The sequence below is a fragment of the Coregonus clupeaformis genome, chromosome 3 (assembly GCF_020615455.1).
Source record: "Coregonus clupeaformis isolate EN_2021a chromosome 3, ASM2061545v1, whole genome shotgun sequence".
Classification (NCBI taxonomy): Eukaryota; Metazoa; Chordata; class Actinopteri; order Salmoniformes; family Salmonidae; genus Coregonus; species Coregonus clupeaformis.
Genome location: NC_059194.1, coordinates 33,714,072 through 33,736,991, shown reverse-complemented (window position 1 = coordinate 33,736,991; position 22,920 = coordinate 33,714,072). Strand labels below are relative to the sequence as shown.

The window sequence follows — 22,920 nt, the reverse complement described above, 5'->3', positions numbered from 1 at the left end:
CAACCTATTTCCTACATAGTGCACTACTTTTGACCTGAGCCCCAGGGGCCCTATAGGGAATAGGGTGCCATTTGGGAGGCGGGCTGAGAGGATTCTTTGTCGTCTTTGTTAGGAAAGCTGTTGAGGAGTCAAAGGAGCCTTTCAGAAATATTTGCATTTAATCAGCACATCTGGAGGTACAGGAGATGTGGCTTTGTCCTCCTTGAGAGAGTGGCAGAAACACAGAAGAAATACAGAGGAATTGTTCCCATGCAACAATACCACAGCAAAAACAGAGCACCATTTCAATCATATGGCAATGGCACATTTTCATATATTCCCTCATTTTCTGTTTGAATTAAAATGGGGCCTCACATGGTTAGTTTACGAGAGAGAGAAAGAGAGAGATAATTTTAAACGGTTGTTTATGGTTGCCGTTAACGACAGGTTCCTGATAGCTGCACAGATCATCAGTCTCCAGACCTCTTTCGGAGCTGTCACCTCTACATCACAAAGTCATGTTGATTCTGATGTTTATTAAAACGGCTCGACCCGTGACCGCTTTTACAACCTTGTAAAACCTTCGGAGCCATCGGCAAAGTCTAACCTGCCACACCTCATTTGCCTATAGCTTTGTGAACATGGGGAGAGAAAACACACTCACACACTCACACACACACTCCGCTGCCGAAAACAAAGTTGCAAAATCCAAAGTGATGCTTCTTCAAACAGCCTGGGGGAGAGTGTTTGACAGACGGGGGGTGGGGGGGACAGGCAGGTGTAGACCGATGGTGCTGCTAAATGTTTTATGAGCAAAGCCTCTTAATCTTTTAAAATCATTTGTTTTCCTCCAAAAGTTGTGCCGCTTGTTTTCTTGGATCGTCCGAGTAGCCTAATCCAAGCTTTTGATTTCTGGCAGTGCCGCCACGTTAACACCCAGCACAGGCTGACAGTCGGGAACCAGGGATTACTGTAGTTTGTCATACATGTGGTGTTTGGAATCAAGTGACAGCCCTGTGTTTCTGTAGAGACCCCTGGGCTGGATGGATGCAGCAGGTTTTTCCCTGTGATGACAGGGGGCGCTTAGCCTGCACTCAATAAACAAAACACTACAGGACTACTTCTCCAACTGATCACACACCCAGCCTGTGATGTTGCTGACCCACCGTCATGTGTTGCTAGGATGGGGGATGGAGGTGTGGTATTTGCGATGGGTAGTGGATTTATACTGAACAAAAATATAAACGCAACATGTAAAAAGTGTTGGTCCCAAGTTTCATGAGCTGAAATAAAAGGTCTCAGAAATGTTCCATACGCACAAAAGGCTTATTTCTCTCAAATGTTGTGCACAAATTTGTTTACATCCCTGTTAGTCAGCATTTCTCCTTTGCTAAAATAATCCATCCACCTGACAGGTGTGGCATATCAAGAAGCTGAGTAAACAGCATGATCATTACACAGGTGCACCTTGTGCTGGGGACAATAAAAGGCCACTCTAAAATGTGCAGATTTGTCATACAACACAATGCCACAGATGTCTCAAGTTTTGAGGGAGCATGCAATTGGCATGCTGATTGCAGGAATGTCCATCAGAGCTGTTGCCACAGAATTTAATGTTAATTTCTCTACCATTAGCGGCCTCCAACGTCGTTTTAGAGAATTTGTCAGTACGTCCAACCGGCCTCACAACCGCAGACCACGTGTAACCACGCCAGCCCAGGAGCTCCACATTCAGCTTCTTCACCTGCAGGATCTTCTGAGACCAGCCATCTGGACAGCTGATTAAACTGTGGATTTGCACAACTGAAGAATTTCAGCACAAGCTGTCAGAAACTGTCTCAGGGAAGCTCATCTGCGTGCTCGTTGTACTCGCCAGGGTAGCCGACTTCAGTGGGCAAATGCTCACATTCGATGGTCACTGACACGCTGGAGAAGTGTGCTCTTCACGGATTGAACTGTACCGGGCAGATGGCAGACATGGCGTCGTGTGGGCGAGCGGTTTGCTGATGTCAACGTTGTGAACAGAGTGCCCCATGTTGGCGGTGGGGTTATGGTATGGGCAGGCAGGCATAAGCTACGGACATCAAACACAATTGCATTTTATCAATGGAAATTTGAATGCACAGGGATACCGTGACGAGATCCTGAGGCCCATTGTCGTGCCATTCATTCGCCGCCAACACATCATGTTTCAGCATGATAATGGACGGCCCCATGTCCCCATGTCACACAATTCCTGGAAGCTGCAAATGTCTCAGTTCTTCCATGGCCTGCATACTCACCAGACATTTCATCCATTAGGCATGTTTGGGATGCTCTGGATCGACAACATTCCACAGGCTACATTCAACAGCCTGATCAACTCTATGCGAAGGAGATGTGTGTGGCAAATGATGGTCACACCAGATACTGACTGGTTTTCTGATCCACACCCATACCGTTTTTTAAGGTACACTACATAAACAAAAGTATGTGGACACCTGCTCGTCGAACATCTCATTCCAAAATTATGGGCATTAATATGGAGTTGGTCCCCCCTTTGCTGCTATAACAGCCTCAACTCTTATGGGAAGGTTTTTCACTAGCTGTTGGAACATTGCTGCGGGGACATTGCTGCGAGCATTAGTGAGGTCGGGCACTGATGTTGGGCAATTAGGCCTGGCTCGCAGTCGGCATTTCAATTCATCCCAAAGGTGTTATATGGGGTCAGGGCTCTGTGCAGGCTAGTCAAGTTCTTCCACACCGATCTCGACAAACCATTTCTGTATGGACCTCGCTTTGTGCACGGGGGCATTGTCATGCTGAAACAGGAAAGGGCCTTCCTCAAACTGTTGCCACAAAGTTGGAAGCACAGAATCGTCTAGAATGTCATTGTGTACTGTAGCATTAAGATTTCCCTTCACTGGAACTAAGGGGCCTAGCTCAAACCATGAAAAACAGCCCCAGACCATTATTCCTCCTCCACCAAACTTTACAGTTGGCACTGGCACTATGCATTTGCGCAGGTAGTGTTCTCCTGGCATCCGCCAAACCCAGATTTGTCCGTCGTACTGCATAATGGTGAAGCGTGATTCACCACTCCAGAGAACGCGTTTCTACTGCTCCAAAGTCCAATGGCGGCGAGATTTCCACCACTCCAGCCGACGCTTGGTATTGCGCATGGGGATCTTAGGCTTGTGTGCGGTTGCTCGGACATGGAAGCCAATTTCATGAAGCTCCCGACTAACAGTTCTTGTGCTGACGTTGCTTACATAGGCAGTTTGGAACTCGGTAGTGAGTGTTACAGACAATTTTTACGTGCTACGCACATCAGCACTCGGCAGTCCCGTTCTGTGAGCATGTGTCCTACCACTTTGCGGCTGAGCCGTTGTTGCTCCGAGACGTTTCCACTTCACAATAACAGCACTTACAGTTGACCGGGACAGCTCTAGCAGGGCAGAAATTTGACGAATTGACTTGTTGGAAAGGTGGCATCCTATGACGGTGCCACGTTGAAAGTCACTGAGCTCTTCAGTAAGACCATTCTACTGCCAATGTTTGTCTATGGAGATTTCATGGCTGTGTGCTTGATTTTATACACCTGCCAGCAACAGGTGTGGCTGAAATAGCCGAATCCACTAATGTGAAGGGGTGTCCACATACCTTTGTATACAGTATACCTATTTTGTTGCCTTACAACTTGGAATTAAAATGGATTTTGGGGGGGGGTTGTATCATTTGATTTACACAACATGCCTATAAAATATATTTTCTTGTGAAACAAACAAGAAATGAGACAAAAAAACACAAAACTTGAGCATGCATAACTATTCACCAAACCCCCCCCAAAGTCAATACTTTGTCAAGCCACCTTTTGAAGCAATTACAGCTGCAAGTCTCTTGCGGTATGTCTCTATAAGCTTGGCACATCTAGCCACTGGAATTTTTGCCCATTCTTCAAGGCAAAACTGCTCCAGCTCCTTCAAGTTGGATGGGTTCCACTGGTGTACAACAATCTTTAAGTCATACCACAGATTCTCAATTGGATTGAGGTCTGGGCTTTGACTAGGCCATTCCAAGACATTTAAATGTTTCCCCTTAAACCACTCGAGTGTTGCTTTAGCAATATGCTTAGGGTCATTGTCCTGCTGGAAGGTGAACCTCCGTCCCAGCCTCAAATCTCTGGAAGATTGAAACAGGTTTTCCTCAAGAATTTCCATGTATTTAGCGCCATCCATCATTCCTTAAATTCTGACCAGTTTCCGAGTCCCTGCCGATGAAAAACATCCCCACAGCATGATGGTGTTCTCAGGGTGATGAGAGGTGTTGGGTTTGCGCCAGACATAGCGTTTTCCTTGATGGCCAAAAAGCTCATCTGAACAGAGTACCTTCTTCCATATCTTTGGGGAGTCTCCCACATGCCTTTTGGTGAACACCAAATATGTTTGCTTATTTTTTTCTTAAGCAATGGCTTTTTTCTGGCCACTCTTCTGTAAAGCCCAGCTCTGTGGAGTGTACGGCTTAAAGTGGTCCTATGGACAGATACTCCAATCTCCGCTGTGGAGCTTTGCAGCTCCTTCAGGGTTATCTTTGGTCTCTTTGCTGCCTCTCTGATTAATGCCCTCCTTGCCTGGTCCGTGAGTTTTGGTGGGTGGCCCTCTCTTGGCAGGTTTGTTGTGGTGCCATATTCTTTCAATTTTTTAATAATGGATTTAATGGTGCTCCGTGGGATGTTCAAAGTTTCTGATATTTCTTAATATCCCAACCCTGATCTGTACTCCTCCACAACTTTGTCCCTGACCTGTTTGGAGAGCTCCTTGGTCTTCATGGTGCCGCTTGCTTGGTGGTGCCCCTTGCTTAGTGGTGTTGCTGACTCTGGGGCCTTTCAGAACAGGTGTATGTATACTGAGATCATGTGACAGATCATGTGACACTTAGATTGCACACAGGTGGACTTCATTTAACTAATTATGTGACTTCTGAAGGTAATTGTTTGCACCAGATCTTATTTAGGGGCTTCATAGCAAAGGGGGTGAATACATATGCACGCACCACTTTTCCGTTATTTATTTTTTTGAATTTTTTGAAACAAGTAATTTTTTTTATTTCACTTCACCTATTTGGACTATTTTGTGTATGTCCATTACATGAAATCCAAATAAAAATCAATTTAAATTACAGGTTGTAATGCAACAAAATAGGAAAAATGCCAAGGGAGATGAATACTTTTGCAAGGCTCTGTATATATTGTATCTGTGACCAACAGGTCCATATCTGTATTCCCAGTCATGTGAAATCTATTGATTAGGGCCTAATTTATTTATTTCAATTGACTGATTTCCTTATATGAACTGTAATTCAGTAAAGTCTTTGAAATTGTTGCATGTTGCGTTTATATTTTTGTTCAGTGTAGTTGACAGTGATATAGATGGGCTGTGGTTTTAGATAGAGTTTGGAGTGTATGTGTGAGTGCGTGCGTGCTTGTGTGCGTGTGTGTGCAGGGCCGTAACTACATATGAGGACACCGATTTTTTAAAATAATAATCAAAATATATATTTTCTACACATAAAGAAAATAAATTACGGGTCAACTAAATATTGCTCCCAGTGTTGTTCAAATCTCAGAACGCTTATATTCTTGCTCTGACTGAGTTCTAATTGCACCTGCCTTTTTTTCGAACAAGTGGAATCATGAAAAGTGGTTTGTTCATTATGTTCGCCTGCGTCCCCCGGATTAGCCTCCTGGATTTGCCTTTTTAGCAGAACATTTACAAGGCCTTCTCGCGGCACAGGCCAAGGGGTTGAAACATGAGGCAATTTGAAAACCGTCCTGCGACTCCTGCCGTATCTACGGGCATCCCCCAAACAAAGAAAAGCCGTCTCTCGTAGAATGAGTGCAAAACAGGTAAATAGTCACTTATAGATACAGTGCATTCGGAAAGTATTCAAACCCTTGACTTTTTCCACATTTTGTTACGTTACAGCCTTATTCTAAAATGGATTAAATTGTTTTTTTTCCTCATCAATCTACACAAAATACCCCATAATGACAAAGCAACAACAATGTATATAAAAAAATAAAGAATATATCACATTTACATAAGTACTCAGTACTTTGTTGAAGCACCTTTGGCAGCGATTACAGCCTCGAGTCCTCTTGGGTATGACGCTACAAGCTTGGCGCACCTGTATTTGGGGAGTTTCTCCCATTCTTCTCTGCAGATCCTCTCAAGCTCTGTCAGGTTGGATGGGGAGCGTCGCTGCACAACTATTTTCAGGTATCTCCAGAGATGTTCGATCTGGTTCAAGTCCGGGCTCTGGCTGGGCCACTCAAGGACATTCAGAGAATGTCTAGGAAGAGTCTTCGTGGTTCCAAACCTCTTCCATTTAAGAATGACGGAGGCCACTGTGTTCTTGGGGACCTTCAATGCTGCAGACATTTTTTGGTACACTTCCCCAGATCTGTGCCTGACACAATCCTGTCTCGGAGCTCTATGGACAATTCCTTCGACCTCATGGCTTGGTTTTTGCTCTGACATGCACTGTCAACTGTGGGACCTTATATAGACAGGTGTGTGCCTTTCCAAATCATGTCCAATCAATTGAATTTGCCACAGGTGGACTCCAATCAAGTTGTAGAAACATCTCAAGGATGATCAATGGAAACAGGATGCACCAGAGCTCAATTTCACATCTCATAGCAAAGGGTCTGAATACTTATGTAAATAAGGCATTTCTGTTTTTTATATTAAATAAATTTGCAAAAATGTCTAAAATCCTGTTTTCACTTTGTCATTATGGGGTATTGTGTGTAGATTGATGAGGGAAAACATTAATTTAATCCATTTTAGAATAAGGCTGTAACGTAACAAAATGTGGAAAAGGGGAAGGGTGCACTATGTCAGTCAGTCAGTCAGGTGGCTAACTGCCGGCAGTGACTTATATTGCAGTAACGTTGAAGGGCTCTGGCAAGTATTACTTAGCCAGCTAGAAGGATGAAGTAAGAAGCTAACGTTAAACGGAGCCTACCTCAACAGATGCAAAAATAGGCTACTAAGTTCTCTTTGCTTTACAGAGAGTAGGCTACTGAGACAGACAGTGATGTGGCGCTCAGTGGTGAGGCTGAGGCAGGCTGCAATGCATGCAGGAGGAAGCAGAGGAGAGAGAGGTTAGTACAGTGGTTGCCAAACTTGGAGTCGGGCCCCGTGTGGGGTCCCCTGAGAAAATCTGTACTAATCTTATCAAACAAGTTAGGAATTTAAAAAAGAGAAGATATGTTTCAATATGAACATCTCCACATGGCCTATCTTCCCTATAGGTCTACATTTAAATGCAATCAAAATGCGAACAATACAGTTCTAAAAATGTAATACGTTTTCATCTGTGTTTGTTCGTCTTTTCTTGATCGCCCACTGGAGTTTATAGTTTACCCATTACCCACCTTTTTTTACCACTACATCACTGATATTAATACAGAATTGTAAGTAATATTCTGATAATTCATGTGAATTGTGATGGGAGAGGCTATTCCGCCTGCCTGGTGCCCAAATTGATAACGTATGTTGCGTAGCTGAGTGTAGAGATGAATGGATTTGGTTCAGTCATCCTGATGAGCCCTTCCCAGCTAGTTAGTTTATGCTGGCTAGCTGGCAACAACAGCAGCATGGCACTAGTTATGTTTATTTCATTGGGCGAGGGAGAAATAACTTGCACTTTTTAGCAGGAGCAATTAGGTTTAAGTGCTTTGCTCAAGGGCACGTTGAAAATTGTTTCACCTAGTCGGCTCGAGGATTTGAACCAGTGACCTTTTGGTTACTAGTCCAACGCTCTTAACCGCTAGCCTATCTGCTGCCCCAGTTGTAGTAATGGTCACCATCTGGATGTCACCGTGACATGCCACATAACTAACGTAACGACAAGCCAGTGCGAGGTGCTTGCTGACGTGAGTCTTGCTTCCCACTAGGCAGCAGTTGCTTCCCACCGGGCAGCTGTAGGCTATCACATGTCGCCGGCTGTGGCTAATGTGGCCAATTTAATGTGTGTGTCGTGAACAACATTAGCGAGAGCAACAATAGGCGGTTCGCCTTCAAAATAAAAGGCCCCCATTGAAACTGATGCAATCGGATAAAAATAGTGGAATCATGCCACAACTGGACTAGATAAAGCTAAACAAAGTTGGAATGTTGTTATACAAATTTAACAAAAGACAATAATTAGTTAATTTGACACAAAAAAGAAAATAATTACTTGGAATCGCACTGTGGATGTGTTAGACTTCAGAATTGCACTGTACAGCCTTACCTATGGATCTTGGGTCCATGAAATGGGGCATCAGCCTAATCAGCGACAGCCACAGGCTACAATTCTGAAGAGTTTATTTTGAGTAGGATAGCAGCCTACACGAGAAATAACTTGTAATATTGGTAGTAACCATCTGGATGTCACTGTGATACAGTCTACTCAAATAACATTTTATTTGTCACATGCTTCGTAAACAACAGGTGCAGGCTAACTGAAATGCTTACTTACGGGCCCTTCCCAACAATGCAGACAATACTGTTCAATGGGTAGAGTTTGCGCCGCAAGCTGGCAACACAACAACACTGGGCACAGTGTCCTTCACTCCCGCTAGCCGCGCAGTAAGGAGATGGAAGTAGCTAGATTGTATAGCCAACATCAGGTCTGGGTGACAGCTAAAGCACACATATTGTAGTGATTTTCACAGAAAATGTACAACTATGCCATTAACGTCTACATTTTAAAAAGCGAACAATTACCCAGATAAGCTGAATGATTCTGAACACTCTCCCAAGTCCCAACTTCGGCAGACAAGTTTCAAATTCTAACAAAAGTTTCTAGCCACAAGCATAAACTAGCTAGCTGGAAAGGGCGCATCAGGACGACTGACTGAACAGACTGAACCGAATCCATTCGTCTCAAATCGATTCTCGCTGTTCGACATACGTCATCAATTTGGGCACCAGGAATAATACGATCATCTGTGTGCTCCATTGATGTCCGTTTGTGCGGAGCTTGATTAATAATGCCTAGGAATACAAACGTGAACACTATGTAATTTGAGAAAATAGATATTATGTAAAGAGTTTATGATTTTATGCAAATCATCATTACAACTGACTGAACAGTCGCTGATGCTACATGGCAGTGTGAATAATGTATCATATTTCCCCTCTTTCAGGGGTATAACATTACAATTGTATAGCTAATAGGCTATGTGTTTGTAGATCGACTGAGGTGAATGAACCTACAGCAGCATGTTTTTGCTGTTCTCCAAATAGCATTTTCTAAAGTTTTTTAGTTGTATAGAAATGCAGTAAATGAGCTTCAACTTTCAAAAAATACCCCCCTCCCCTTCCGGATCTCACGAAAACTCAAACCCTTGTTACAGCCCTGTGTGTGTGTGTGCATGTGCGTGAGCCGTGTGTACGTGTGTGTGCCGGGGGGGGGGGCTCTTTCCTCAGTTCTCTCAGGTAAACGCTGACCAGTGTGTTGCCGTCCTTCCTTCCTTGTCATTCCAGGTATGCCCCTCAGTCTGGACTGTAATGCCTTCTTCGGCTACAGCGGGGAGTCCAGACCTATCATCTACTGGATGAAGGGGGAGAAGTTTGTGGAGGAGCTGGCAGGTCACATTAAAGAAAGTGAAGTCAGGTACTGTATCTATCACTGCAAACGTTTCCTCTTTTTTTTTTTCTGATGGTGTTTGGCGTTTGGCGTTTCTGCTTATATACAGATACTAGGGTGGATGTGACTGACCGTGTTACTTGTAGGAAAAAACTTTTTTCCTCCCCAATATTATTCCCTTTAGGTCTGTGGGGTAATGTCTTGTGGGTGTGAAACATCATCAGGAGTCATTAGGAGTGTGATGTGCCAGCGGCCACATCCTGTGCTGTCCAGTGTGAGGTATTAACTATGACTGACAGCTTATAATACCTCCATCGGCGGTAGGGATTTCTGCAGTCTAAATGGACAGAAGCAAAATCCTCACGCGTACAATGAGAAACGAATCATGTAACATTAATTTAACAAAAGCAGACTGCTACTACTGAAAGTGGTGAGAGTGAGAGCTCCTCCTCTTGTTGGAAACCTTGATCTCCACAAAGAGAAGAAAGCTAGTAATTACCACATAAAGCTGTCATGTAAATTGAACCACTCCTAATAAATGACAAATAAAAGTATCTCACCTGCCCAGCCTAGAGTAGTGAGTAGCATTTCAGTCATAAAGTACACAATGGATTTCAAAACAACTGAACTGACTCCACACCAGAGCCCACCTCTACAATTATAAATCTGCTATCTAACGTTACTCCTGGCTCCCGGTCCTATCAATATCCAGTGTCTTCTCCCTGGACCGGCTAGGAACAATGCCTTTAACTGCCACCACATCCCAGCACACACGGCCAAAACAAAACCAACCAATTTTTCTCTCTTGCTAACCAAACGAGGCTGGTTGTCTCTACAGCTGTGCAGATGAAAAGCAGATAAAAGCATTTGAATGGTCAGAGGGGGTTGATACAGAGGAGATACAGGCAGACTGTAATTTTCTGTCTGCCCCAATTTGATTGGTGAACGGCCAAGTATTATGACTAAGAATGGAGAGGAGAAAAGATGGTCTAATAACCTTAAGAACAAAGGCTGTGACCGTTTTCAGGATAAATATGTTTGGGAATTCATACAAAGAAGTCCAGGTCAGGTTAGTGCAGTAAGATGCTCTGACCCAGTTTCTCTCAGCGCTCCTGGTGTACTAATGCAATCTGAGACAGAGGGAGAGAGAGATGGAGAGAAAGAGAGTGTGCGTGTGTGTGTTTAGTGTGTGTGTGCGCATGCACGCGTGTCTGTGTCTGTCTGTGTCTGTCTCTGTCTGCGAGTGTGGGCCTGTGTGCGTGTGAGTGTTTGTGAGGATCTGAGTAAATATATGCGTGTGTCCGACTGTGAATATGCTGGAGAGTTTTAGCAAGTAGCTCATCTTTCAGAATGACCTCTCACACTGCACATATCAGTCCTTCCCACTGACACTGCAAAGAGCTGTTCTGTATTTTGGGGTGGAGGAGTTGAAGTGCTCCTGTGGGGGAGAGTTTTTCACACCGCAGACTGACCATGTCTCCTCTGCTCCGGTTTTGTTTTCCTCCAGCCAAGCGGAGGAACACCACCACTAATTACACCATCGCCTCGTTTCTACCACTAGAACCGCGTCCTCCTTCCTAACATGGATGTAGAGGTTCCGATGCCACAGTGTCGCCCACATGGCCCACGTCCCTCACTCTCCCATCCATCCCTCCCTCACTCCCCCCTCCCCCGTCCCTCCCTCCCTCCCTGAGCCATGACAGCTCAGCCCCCGCGCTGCTGAGACCCATCAATCTGCTGGCAATGGGCCCCGGATTTGGCCCCGAGACGGGGATTACCACTAATAACCCCTGTTCGCCATCCTGCCGACCGGCAACACCACAAGTCAATCCAGGCCTGACAGACCCTCCACCCTCCCCTCCGCACAGCAAGCAGGTTTCCCACAGCACGCTCCATTAGCCAGGCCTGGGTCATCAGGGCGCCAGCCTCCCAGCTCTGCCCTGCATGAACATACCAGGTCACGTGACACAGGCAACCCAGGCTGCGAGATGAGGCTAGAAAGGGTGAGGGGTGGGAAGGTGGAGCACAAGGATACATACATACATACAGTTGAAGTCGGAAGTTTACATACACTTAGGTTGGAGTCATTAAAACTAGTTTTTCAACCACTCCACTAATTTCTTGTTAACAAACTATAGTTTTGGCAAGTCGGTTAGGACATCTACTTTGTGCATGACACAAGTAATTTTTCCAACAATTGTTTACAGACAGATTATTTCACTTAGAATTCACTGTATCACAATTCCAGTGGGTCAGAATATTACATACACTAAGTTGACTGTGCCTTTAAACAGCTTGGAAATTCCAGAAAATGATGTCATGGCTTTAGAAACTTCTGATAGGCTAATTGAAATAATTTGAGTCAATTGGAGGTGTACCTGTGGATGTATTTCAAGGCCTACCTTCAAACTCAGTGCCTCTTTGCTTGACATCATGGGAAAATAAAAAGAAATCAGCCAAGACCTCAGAATTGTTTTTGTAGATCTCCACAAGTCTGGTTCATCCTTGGGAGCAATTTCCAAATGCCTGAAGGTACCACGTTCATCTGTACAAACAATAGTACGCAACTATAAACACCAAGGGACCACGCAGCCGTCATACCGCCTCGGAAGGAGACTTGTTCTGTCTCCTAGAGATTAACGTACTTTGGTGCGAAAAGTGCAAATCAATCTCCGAACAACAGCAAAGGACCTTGTGAAGATGCTGGAGGAAACAGGTACAAAAGTATCTATATCCACAGTAAAACAAGTCCTATATCGACATAACCTGAAAGCCCGCTCAGCAAGGAAGAAGCCACTGCTCCAAAACTGCCATAAAAAAGCCAGACTATGGTTTGCAACTGCACATGGGGACAAAGATCGTACTTTTTGGAGAAATGTCCTCTAGTCTGATGAAACAAAAATAGAACTGTTTGGCCATAATGACCATCGTTATGTTTGGAGGAAAAAGGGAGGGCTTACAAGCCGAAGAACACCATCCCAACCGTGAAGCACGGGGGTGGCAGCATCATGCTGTGTGGGTGCTTTGCTGCAGGAGGGACTGGTGCACTTCACAAAATAGATGGCATCGTGAGGAAGGAAAATGATGTGGATATATTGAAGCAACATCTCAAGACATCAGTCAGGAAGATAAAGCTTGGTTGCAAATGGGTCTTCCAAATGGACAATGACCCCAAGCATACTTCCAAAGTTGTGGCAAAATGGCTTAAGGACAACAAAGTCAAGGTATTGGAGTGGCCATCACAAAGCCCTGACCTCAATCCTATAGAAAATGTGTGGGCAGAACTGAAAAAGTGTGTGCGAGCAAGGAGGCCTACAAACCTGACTCAGTTACACCAGCTCTGTCAGGAGGAATGGGTCAAAATTCACCCAACTTATTGTGGGAAGCTTGTGGAAGGCTACCCGAAATGTTTGACCCAAGTTAAACATTTTAAAGGCAGTGCTACCAAATACTAATTGAGTGTATGTAAACTTCTGACCCACTGGGAATGTGATGAAAGAAATAAAAGCTGAAAGAAATCATTCTCTCTACTATTATTCTGACATTTCACATTCTTAAAATAAAGTGGTGATCCTAACTGACCTAAGAGAGGGAATTTTTACTAGGATTAAATGTCAGGAATTGTGAAAAACTGAGTTTAAATGTATTTGGCTAAGGTGTATGTAAACTTTCGACTTCAACTGTACATACATACACACATACATGGCCAAAGGTATGTGGACACCTGCTTGTCGAACATCTCATTCCAAAATCATGGGCATTAATATGGAGTTGGTCCCCCCTTTGCTGCTATAACAACCTTCTGGGAAGGCTTTCCACCTAATATTGTAACAATGCTGCGGGGACTTCCATTCAGCCACAACAGCATTAGTGAGGTCAGGCACGAATGTTGGGCGATTAGGCCTGGCTCGCAGTCGGCGTTCCAATTCATCCCAAAGATGTTCGATGGGGTTGAGGTCAGGGCTCTGTGCAGGCCAGTCAAGTTCTTTCACACTGATCTCGACAATCCATTTCTGTACAGACCTCGCTTTGTGCACGGGGGCATTGTCATGCTGAAACAGGAAAGGGCCTTCCCCAAACTGTTTCCACAAAGTTGGAAGCACAGAATTGTCTAGAATCCCCAAACTGTTTCCACAAAGTTGGAAGCACAGAATTGTCTAGAATCCCCAAACTGTTGCCACAAAGTTGGAAGCACAGAATTGTCTAGAATGTCATTGTATGCTGTAGCGTTAAGATTTCCCTTTACTGGAACTAAGGGCCTAGACCGAACCATGAAAAACAGCCCAGACCATTATTCCTCCTCCACCAAACTTTAAAGTTGTCACTATGCATTCGGGCAGGTAGCGTTGCCTGGCATCCGCCAAACCCAGATTCATCCATCGGACTGCCAGATGGTGAAGCGTGATTCATCACTCCAGTGAACGTGTTTCTACTGCTCCAGAGTCCAATGGCGGCGAGCTTTACACCACATGCGCATGGTGATCTTAGGCTTGTGTGCGGCTGCTCGGCCATGGAAACCCATTTCATGAAGCTCCTGACGAACAGTTATTGTGCTGACATTGCTTCCAGAGGCAGTTTGGAACTCAGTAGTGAGTGTTGCAACAGAGGACAGACATACTACCACTTCGCGGCTGAGCCGTTGTTGCTCCTAGACATTTTCACTTCACAATAACAGCACTAGTGTATACATATACACAGACCTCATGCTTGTTGGCATCTGTGTGTGTGTGTTTGTGTGTGTGTGAGTGTGTATGTGTGTGTGTGTGTGTTGGGTCTCCAGCTCCACTCTAATGGGGAAAGTCAACAGCAGGACTCCGGGGCAGAATCTATGTCTAACAAGGATGACCTCAGTGCTGAACTCTTGTTAGCTGCATTGTGGAACCAGGGCCCTGAAAACAGCCACTATACAAGATGTATCTCTACCCCCCACTATCTACCCACGTAGGATCCTCTATGCTTCGGGTTATGGCACCACCCCTGAGGTCTTTCTCTCTTTCCACCTCCTCCTCCTCTACACAGGGTGTTGAAGGAGTATCTAGGGGAGAAAGAGGTGGAGCTGTCCCTAACCTTTGACGCGGTGGAGGAGACGGACATGGGCAACTACACCTGCTTTGTGGAGAACCATATCGGGCGGAGGAGTGGCAGCGCCATTCTGCAGAAGAAAGGTAGGCTTGTCCTCAAAACTGCTGCTGCTGCTATAGCTGCTGCTATGACAGCAACACTTTAGGCTAACAGATTATGGGTAATGTCTCCCTGGGGAGGGTTGCGACGGTGCAGCGTCAGGCCCCAGCGCCATCCCACCTCCCCACCATCCTCTCCTGGAGGGGGGCGTCCCACTGTGTCTCTTCTAATGGGACAGGTGATTAAAGCCACAACTAATGACGACCTTCCCTCTTCTGGTTCTGTCCTTCCAGAGGAGTGGTTAAGTATAGGAGGGTAAACAACCAAGGCTCACTGAGAGACACTGATAGTTTCTCTTCTCCCTGTCTCTCTATCTCTTTATCTGCCTTTCTGTCTCTCTTTCCCTCTTTTTCTGCATTTCTGTCTCTCTCCCTCTCTCCCCTCACCCCCCCCTTCCTGCTCTCTCTCTCTCCCTCCTTTCCTCCCTCCCTCCCTCCCTCTCTCCCTCCCTCCCTCCCTCCCCCTGTTTCTCTCTCTCTCTACACTCTTTCTCCCTCCCTCCCTCTCTTTCTCTGATTATGCGTAGGGTGGAGCACAACCTCTGACTCATGCTAAACAGTTCATTTAGTTCAGATTCAGCCTAAGATTGGTCAGAGGAGACAAGGGGTACCATTGTCACATAGTATTGGTGCAAGTAACAGTCAATTAGGGGTGAGAGCGTTATCCCCGTTGCCCATTTGGGCAGTGACTAATTAAAACCCCATTTCCTCTTGCCAAATGTGTCTAATAATACTGTGTCATGCTATATGTATTGTGGTCCTCTGTAGCTCAATTGGTAGAGCATGGCGCTTGTAACGCCAGGGTAGAGGGTTCGAACCCCGCGACCACCCATACGTAAAAATGTATGCACACATGACTGTAAGTTGCTTTGGATAAAAGCGTCTGCTAAATGCCATATTATTATTCAATGAGGGTAAAGGTAAGGAACCTAGCTAAACTTAGATGTATACTTAAGATAAATACATTTAGGAAGCGATTGTATGGAGATGGATGTAGCTACGTAGGTAGTGAAAACCATGGGTACTGAAAGAGCATGAGTTTGCAGAGAGCAGACTTTGATCCCCGTTTCTCTTTGTCTTGGAAAGGCAGATATGCTTGAGTCACAGCTTTATAAGTGCATTGTAAACTAGATTTTGGCTGAGAGCAAATATATGTTTTATAGCCTCAGCGCAATGAAAAACTACAACCGTGAATAGTGTGCTTCGTATGCACCAAGAAAGTATTGTAGCAGGTCACAAAGGGCAAAAGTATTCTAATGGAATCAAATAAATACTTGCGTATTTTATGTTACAATATTGCATGAAAGATTAATCCCAAATGCCCTCCTAACCTCCCAAAGAGTTGAGTCATCATCTCAAGGAATTGTTGTGGCTTAAGTGTCTCGTTTCGCAAGGAAAACAATTCATTCAAAAATGTATTTCAGACCCTCGAGCACATTAATATATTCATTAATGAGGAAAGCAGAGTAATTTGAACCTATTAACTTTAGGCTCGGAGGCATACAGTGAACTGTATAATTTTGATAGCCATTCAAATCGAGGGAAATATGTAAACAAATAGCATGTAGGGCAGCACAGACTACACCAGACAAGGCTGTGTTGGGGAAAAAATGCATCTAAATATTTGGTCCACAAATATTTAATTCCCCATAAAACATGAGAAATCCTTCCCATTCCAGTTTTTTAATATTGCTCAGCAAATGAGTGTACTGAATATTCAGTATTTAAGTATTAGTAGGAAGTAAAAAAGGACAAAACTATACTATTACTGAATCAGTTTAGTTCAGTTCAGGTTTCTCCATGAGAAGGAATGAGTGGTCCTGTGTTCTACACTGTCTGTTCTTGGAGTGAGGCTACAGAGACCTCTACTGGTCACTGCTCACTGGGCTAAACACTAACCACCACGGCCCATAGAACACATGACAGAACACATGCAACATAATGGAGGAGCACATTATAATACAGACTAAACGTTGAGAGCTCTACTCACAGTATTGATCTGTGTTGTTTATGTGTGGGATGTCAGAGTAATGCTTGTAGTGAATTGCAATGGAATCCCGTTGTATTGGACAACTGCAACTGAATGGTGGTTTCACAGGGATGACTACAGGGCCCCTGTTCATAAAGCGTCTCATAGTAGGATCGCTGATCTAGGATCAGTTTTGCCTTTTAGATCATAATAAATAAGATTACAAGGGCAGTGGGGACCTGATCCTAGATCAGTACTCGTACTCTGAGATGCTTTATGAATACAGGCCCAGATTGCAGAAGTGGTTTAGATCAGTTTCCTTGTATGGTCTATGGATTTCGTATATCTATGGGAACATATACCTATTTTGATAAACAAAATGTATAAGGAAATGGCACGCCGACCCATCATCCCTCTCATCTTAAAGATTTTATGATTTCACAGATGAGTGCGTTCACACACCAACCTACCAAGTACCCCAGTGCTGTATGTCAGTGACGAGTGGCCCGACAGATAGTGTAATGTCTGACGGATGCAGGATGAGAAATTATGCTACTATCATCTGGAGTGACTGCAGCTAAGATTTATGGCTCATATTTGGTGAATGGCAGCAGGGCAAACATGAACGATTATAGCTAGTTTTGCACCCCTCAGCCCCCTTTCATACACACGTACGCACGCACACACATTCAATACTGTGTGAACGCATAGACCGAAGAAATGTTCTCATATCTTTGTCTTTATGCTATGTTTCTGTATAAAGCATATATATGACAGTTCAATTGAACTCAATTCAGATGAATGCTTGGTTCTTCATGCAGTATTTCCTCACAGAACACTTGGAAATGACTTAACCCTATAGGCCCCCAAGAACTGTGAACGTAAGCTTCTGTTGACAGTGCAACGAAAACTTTAGTAGAAAGATACAGAGGAATTGTGGTAGGGGAAACTGTAATGAGTAATGTTAGTATCTTGTGGCAGTAAGTGTCTTATTTCTCTGTTTCTCCTCACTCTTCATGTCTATCTCTCTCTGTATGTCTATATCTGTTCTCTAGCAGACGTATCATACCTATCTTTCTCTTCTTTCTACCAGACATGTACAGGCTAGAGCTGGCTGGTGGACTAGGAGCCATCCTGCTGCTACTGGGCTTCTTCACGGCCATCTACAAGTGCTACAACGTGGAGATCATGCTCTGCTACCGGAGGCACTTTGGGAGTGACGAGACAGAGGACGGTGAGTGTGTGTCACCTGGGGCTGGGCTGGGTGTGTCCTACACGGCCAGTTCTGGGCCTATAGCCCACCCAGTGAGAGTCTCAGAGCAGGGAAAAGGTCAGTCACAGCTCTCAGTGCCCCCGGAGACTGTAACAGAAGCAGTATTCTCACCGTATTAAGGATTCATGCAAGAAAAAAAGTATGTGTTTGAAATTCATGAGAACTAGAGCTGATGTTCTGACCCTTATTTTAGCGACACAGAATTAGTTACCATTCTGGCCACTTATCCCTTAGTTGTCTGTATCCACACTTCTTTGTTTTAGGATTTAAGTTTCACATTTCTATGACATGGTTGTCACTTTCTAGGATAGATCCCCTTGCTATACATTCACAATAGAGACATACAGTATTTTTGTTGTTAAACAACTATGTTATGTCATACTCATATTCATCTAGAATTCTCATTTGGTAACAGAAAACTGTCTCTTTGTCTTCGTCTTTTCACCCACAGACAACAAGGAGTATGATGCATATTTGTCCTACACCAAAGTGGAGCTGGATTCGATGGACAGGGGCTCCAGTGAAGAGGAGCAGTTTGCTCTGGAGATCCTCCCAGATGTTCTGGAGAAACACTACGGATACAAGCTCTTCATCCCCGACCGGGACCTCATCCCCAGCAATCACAGCAGTGAGTGATCCCTCCCTCCCACCCCCCATGGGAGGGCTTCTCTCTGTGATCTAGGTCTCCATCCATCTCGCTCTCTCCCTCCCTCCCTCCCTCCCTCCATCCATCCATCCATCCATCCATCCATCCATCCATCCCTCTCTTCATCTCCCCAGCTCTGTCCCTCATGGGAAGGCTTCCCCCCACTGCCCAGAATTCGTTTGACTGTCAAGAAGAATCAAGACAGACGCACATCTTAATCTCCTTTGCCATGGCTGTATTTGTTCTGTCATCGCCAATATATATAAGGGTGGTGTGTGTTGTGGTGTGCTTTGAGGGCCTGCATATACAGTGGGGAGAACAAGTATTTGATACACTGCCGATTTTGCAGGTTTTCCTACTTACAAAGCATGTAGAGGTCTGTAATTTTTATCATAGGTACACTTCAACTGTGAGAGACGGAATCTAAAACAAAAATCCAGAAAATCACATTGTATGATTTTTAAGTAATTAATTTGCATTTTATTGCATGACATAAGTATTTGATACATCAGAAAAGCAGAACTTAATATTTGGTACAGAAACCTTTGTTTGCAATTACAGAGATCATACGTTTCCTGTAGGTCTTGACCAGGTTTGCACACTGCAGCAGGGATTTTGGCCCACTCCTCCATACAGACCTTCTCCAGATCCTTCAGGTTTCGGGGCTGTCGCTGGGCAATATGGACTTTCAGCTCCCTCCAAAGATTTTCTATTGGGTTTAGGTCTGGAGACTGGCTAGGCCACTCCAGGACCTTGAGATGCTTCTTACGGAGCCACTCCTTAGTTGCCCTGGCTGTGTGTTTCAGGTCGTTGTCATGCTGGAAGACCCAGCCACGACCCATCTTCAATGCTCTTACTGAGGGAAGGAGGTTGTTGGCCAAGATCTCGCGATACATGGCCCCATCCATCCTCCCCTCAATACGGTGCAGTCGTCCTGTCCCCTTTGCAGAAAAGCATCCCCAAAGAATGATGTTTCCACCTCCATGCTTCACGGTTGGGATGGTGTTCTTGGGGTTGTACTCATCCTTCTTCTTCCTCCAAACACGGCGAGTGGAGTTTAGACCAAAAAGCTCTATTTTTGTCTCATCAGACCACATGACCTTCTCCCGTTCCTCCTCTGGATCATCCAGATGGTCATTGGCAAACTTCAGACGGGCCTGGACATGCGCTGGCTTGAGCAGGGGGACCTTTCGTGCGCTGCAGGATTTTAATCCATGACGGCGTAGTGTGTTACTAATGGTTTTCTTTGAGACTGTGGTCCCAGCTCTCTTCAGGTCATTGACCAGGTCCTGCCGTGTAGTTCTGGGATGATCCCTCACCTTCCTCATGATCATTGATGCCCCACGAGGTGAGATCTTGCATGGAGCCCCAGACCGAGGTTGATTGACCGTCATCTTGAACTTCTTCCATTTTCTAATAATTGCGCCAACAGTTGTTGCCTTCTCACCAAGCTGCTTGCCTATTGTCCTGTAGCCCATCCCAGCCTTGTGCAGGTCTACAATTTTATCCCTGATGTCCTTACACAGCTCTCTGGTCTTGGCCATTGTGGAGAGGTTGGAGTCTGTTTGATTGAGTGTGTGGACAGGTGTCTTTTATACAGGTAACGAGTTCAAACAGGTGCAATTAATACAGGTAATGAGTGGAGAACAGGAGGGCTTCTTAAAGAAAAACTAACAGGTCTGTGAGAGCCGTAATTCTTACTGGTTGGTAGGTGATCAAATACTTATGTCATGCAATAAAATGCAAATTAATTACTTAAAAATCATACAATGTGATTTTCTGGATTTTTTTAGATTCCGTCTCTCACAGTTGAAGTGTACCTATGATAAAAATTACAGACCTCTACATGCTTTGTACGTATGAAAACCTGCATAATCAGCAGTGTATCAAATACTTGTTCTCCCCACTGTATTGTGTTATCTGTCAATGCTGGATCTCCCATCTCCACAAGGCAGCTACTGTACCGTTTATTGGTGTTGGCATCTTACTTGGGAGTGTAATTGGTGTCAAATAGTTACATATATGGTAAAAGCAGAGGGGAAATGAAATTCAGCAACTGTATGTGTGGTTTACCAGTGCATTACATAAGCTTGATGTACAGTGCGTTCGGAAAGTATTCAGACACCTTTACTTTTTCCACATTTTGTTACGTTACAGCCTTATTCTAACATTTATTAAATCGTTTTTTTCCCTCATCAATCTACACACAATACCCATAATGACAAAGCAAAAACAGGTTGCACTTTATGTCAATTCATCTTGTTATACATTTTTACACACAGCCAAAGGTGCATGCACACAAGCACACACACACACACACACACACACACACACACACACACACACACACACATACATACACACATACAATCACATAGGTCCTACACACACACCCCTCCACCTATGGCATTTTGGCCCATACAAAAAAATAAAAATTATGCTCCCTCCTTGCACTCCAAATATTTTGCAAACTAATGTCCATTCCTTGCATAATTGAACATGCAGTGAATCCAAAATAAATCAAAAACTCCTTAGGCTGGTCAAAGCCATGCTTACATAACTAAACTGCTTTCTAAGTGTGTTTGCTTGCCGACAAGCCATGGGGCTCAGTAGGGTGTATTGATAGTGCTGCATAGGTAATGAATTATAGAGAAGTGTTCAGTTCCCTGAGAGGCAGGCTGCCATCATTAGTACCAACGCATTTACAGATCAGGCCAACACGACCAAACGCCTAATTTGTTCAGAAAGAGAGGGAGAGAGAGAGAAGAGAGAGAGAGAGAGAGAGAGAGAGAGAGAGAGAGAGAGAGAGAGCGAGAGAGACTATTACTATTTGTATTAATTGATTTATATAATCATCAGCATATGAAAAACAGGGCGAGAAAAATGAAAAAAATAGCACTCTAACTCAGTCCCGCCCATACAAATTGTACTATTTATGCACTGCAAATTGACCGTGAGATTGCAATGTGTTGTTGCTCTTCCATCATTAATTTTGTTAGGAACTGGCAAGAGATGAAAGGAAGAGCATTTCAAATCCACCAACATTGCAAGGTTAACATATTTATGCATATTTCATTGCCAATTAAACATCTGTATGTTTATTAAATTAATATCAATATATGTTAATGTAACATTGTAAAGATATTAATCTATCTGACCATATTTGAAGTCTCTCAGTATAGTGCCTCTGTATTCGCAGTCAGAAATAGGCAACATTAATTGATTCCCCACGATCCTACATGCATTTCCTGTCTGGAGTCTGGACATTACCCCCAATACACATTTATGGTTGAATCTATTAGGGATATGTCCATGGAAAAACACAGCATTATCTCAATATCCATACTAGACGAGACTTGGGGCCATGCAGGAAAAACAACACATAGCAAAGGGTTGAGCTGCTACCCCCGCTAAGTGTATCCTTAATCGTGCACTTAACATTGGCCTCATTATTTCTCCACTACATTGCTAAAGTTTCATACACAAGTAAGGAAAAAGGATCTCATTTGTGAGGCTTGCTTTGGTGCTCGCTGTGCTCAGAGTACTATTTTCAGTCTGCCGCTAATACCTCCATATTGAAAAGGTCTGACACGCTATCTTTCATCATAAGCCAGAAAAAAAAGTTGATAGACGGTCTCAAGCTCCTGTAGCTCTGGTGCCGCCGCCACAAATGTGTGTGGCGGATTACTTTGAACAAAGTCCCCCACACAGCACATTCTTCAGCTGAGGTTGCTGCCTCTTAATATGTGTGAGGGGATATCCCATTCACCTATAAAAAGTATTTCTAACTGAATAGCCTAATACAAGACAATCTTGTATATGTCATCTTTTCATGTTAAGCCACACCGAATAAGCTGCATGGGTGTAAAGAATGATCATTCAAATGTAAATTGGCTCTGAGTAACATTTAGTTGGAATTCATCCGACTTAACTCACTCTTTAGACTAGATAATGCAATTGTGTGCTGCCTGAGGGGAAGTGTTTTATTTTTGTTATAGCCTTCTAAATTATATTCAGGGAGTTTATTCTTAAATACCTGCTCTATTAACCACAGTAAAGGAAGTTAGAGATCTGGGCCTGTGTCCACCAAGCGTTTCAGAGTAGGAGTGCTGATCTAGGATCAGTTTTACCATTTAGATCATAATGAGTAAGATTACATGGACAGATCCTACATCAGCACTCTTCCTCTGAGTTGCTTAGTCGGGCCCAACACTAATGAGATGATATATCAAGGGTTTTAGCCTACTGTTTA

The 22,920-nt window shown here is 44.1% G+C and overlaps 1 protein-coding gene across 1 annotated transcript in view; it reads left to right on the top strand.

The window, feature by feature from the left end:
• The window catches only part of LOC121545470 (X-linked interleukin-1 receptor accessory protein-like 2), a 321,413-nt gene that overhangs the window by 296,157 nt on the left and 2,336 nt on the right, over nt 1–22,920 (top strand). The window contains exons 7-10 of the mRNA XM_045208368.1: nt 9,498–9,627; nt 14,620–14,765; nt 17,843–17,983; nt 18,474–18,650. Of these exons, the coding sequence (XP_045064303.1) occupies nt 9,498–9,627; nt 14,620–14,765; nt 17,843–17,983; nt 18,474–18,650 (594 nt within the window). The remainder of the gene's footprint in view (nt 1–9,497; nt 9,628–14,619; nt 14,766–17,842; nt 17,984–18,473; nt 18,651–22,920) is intronic.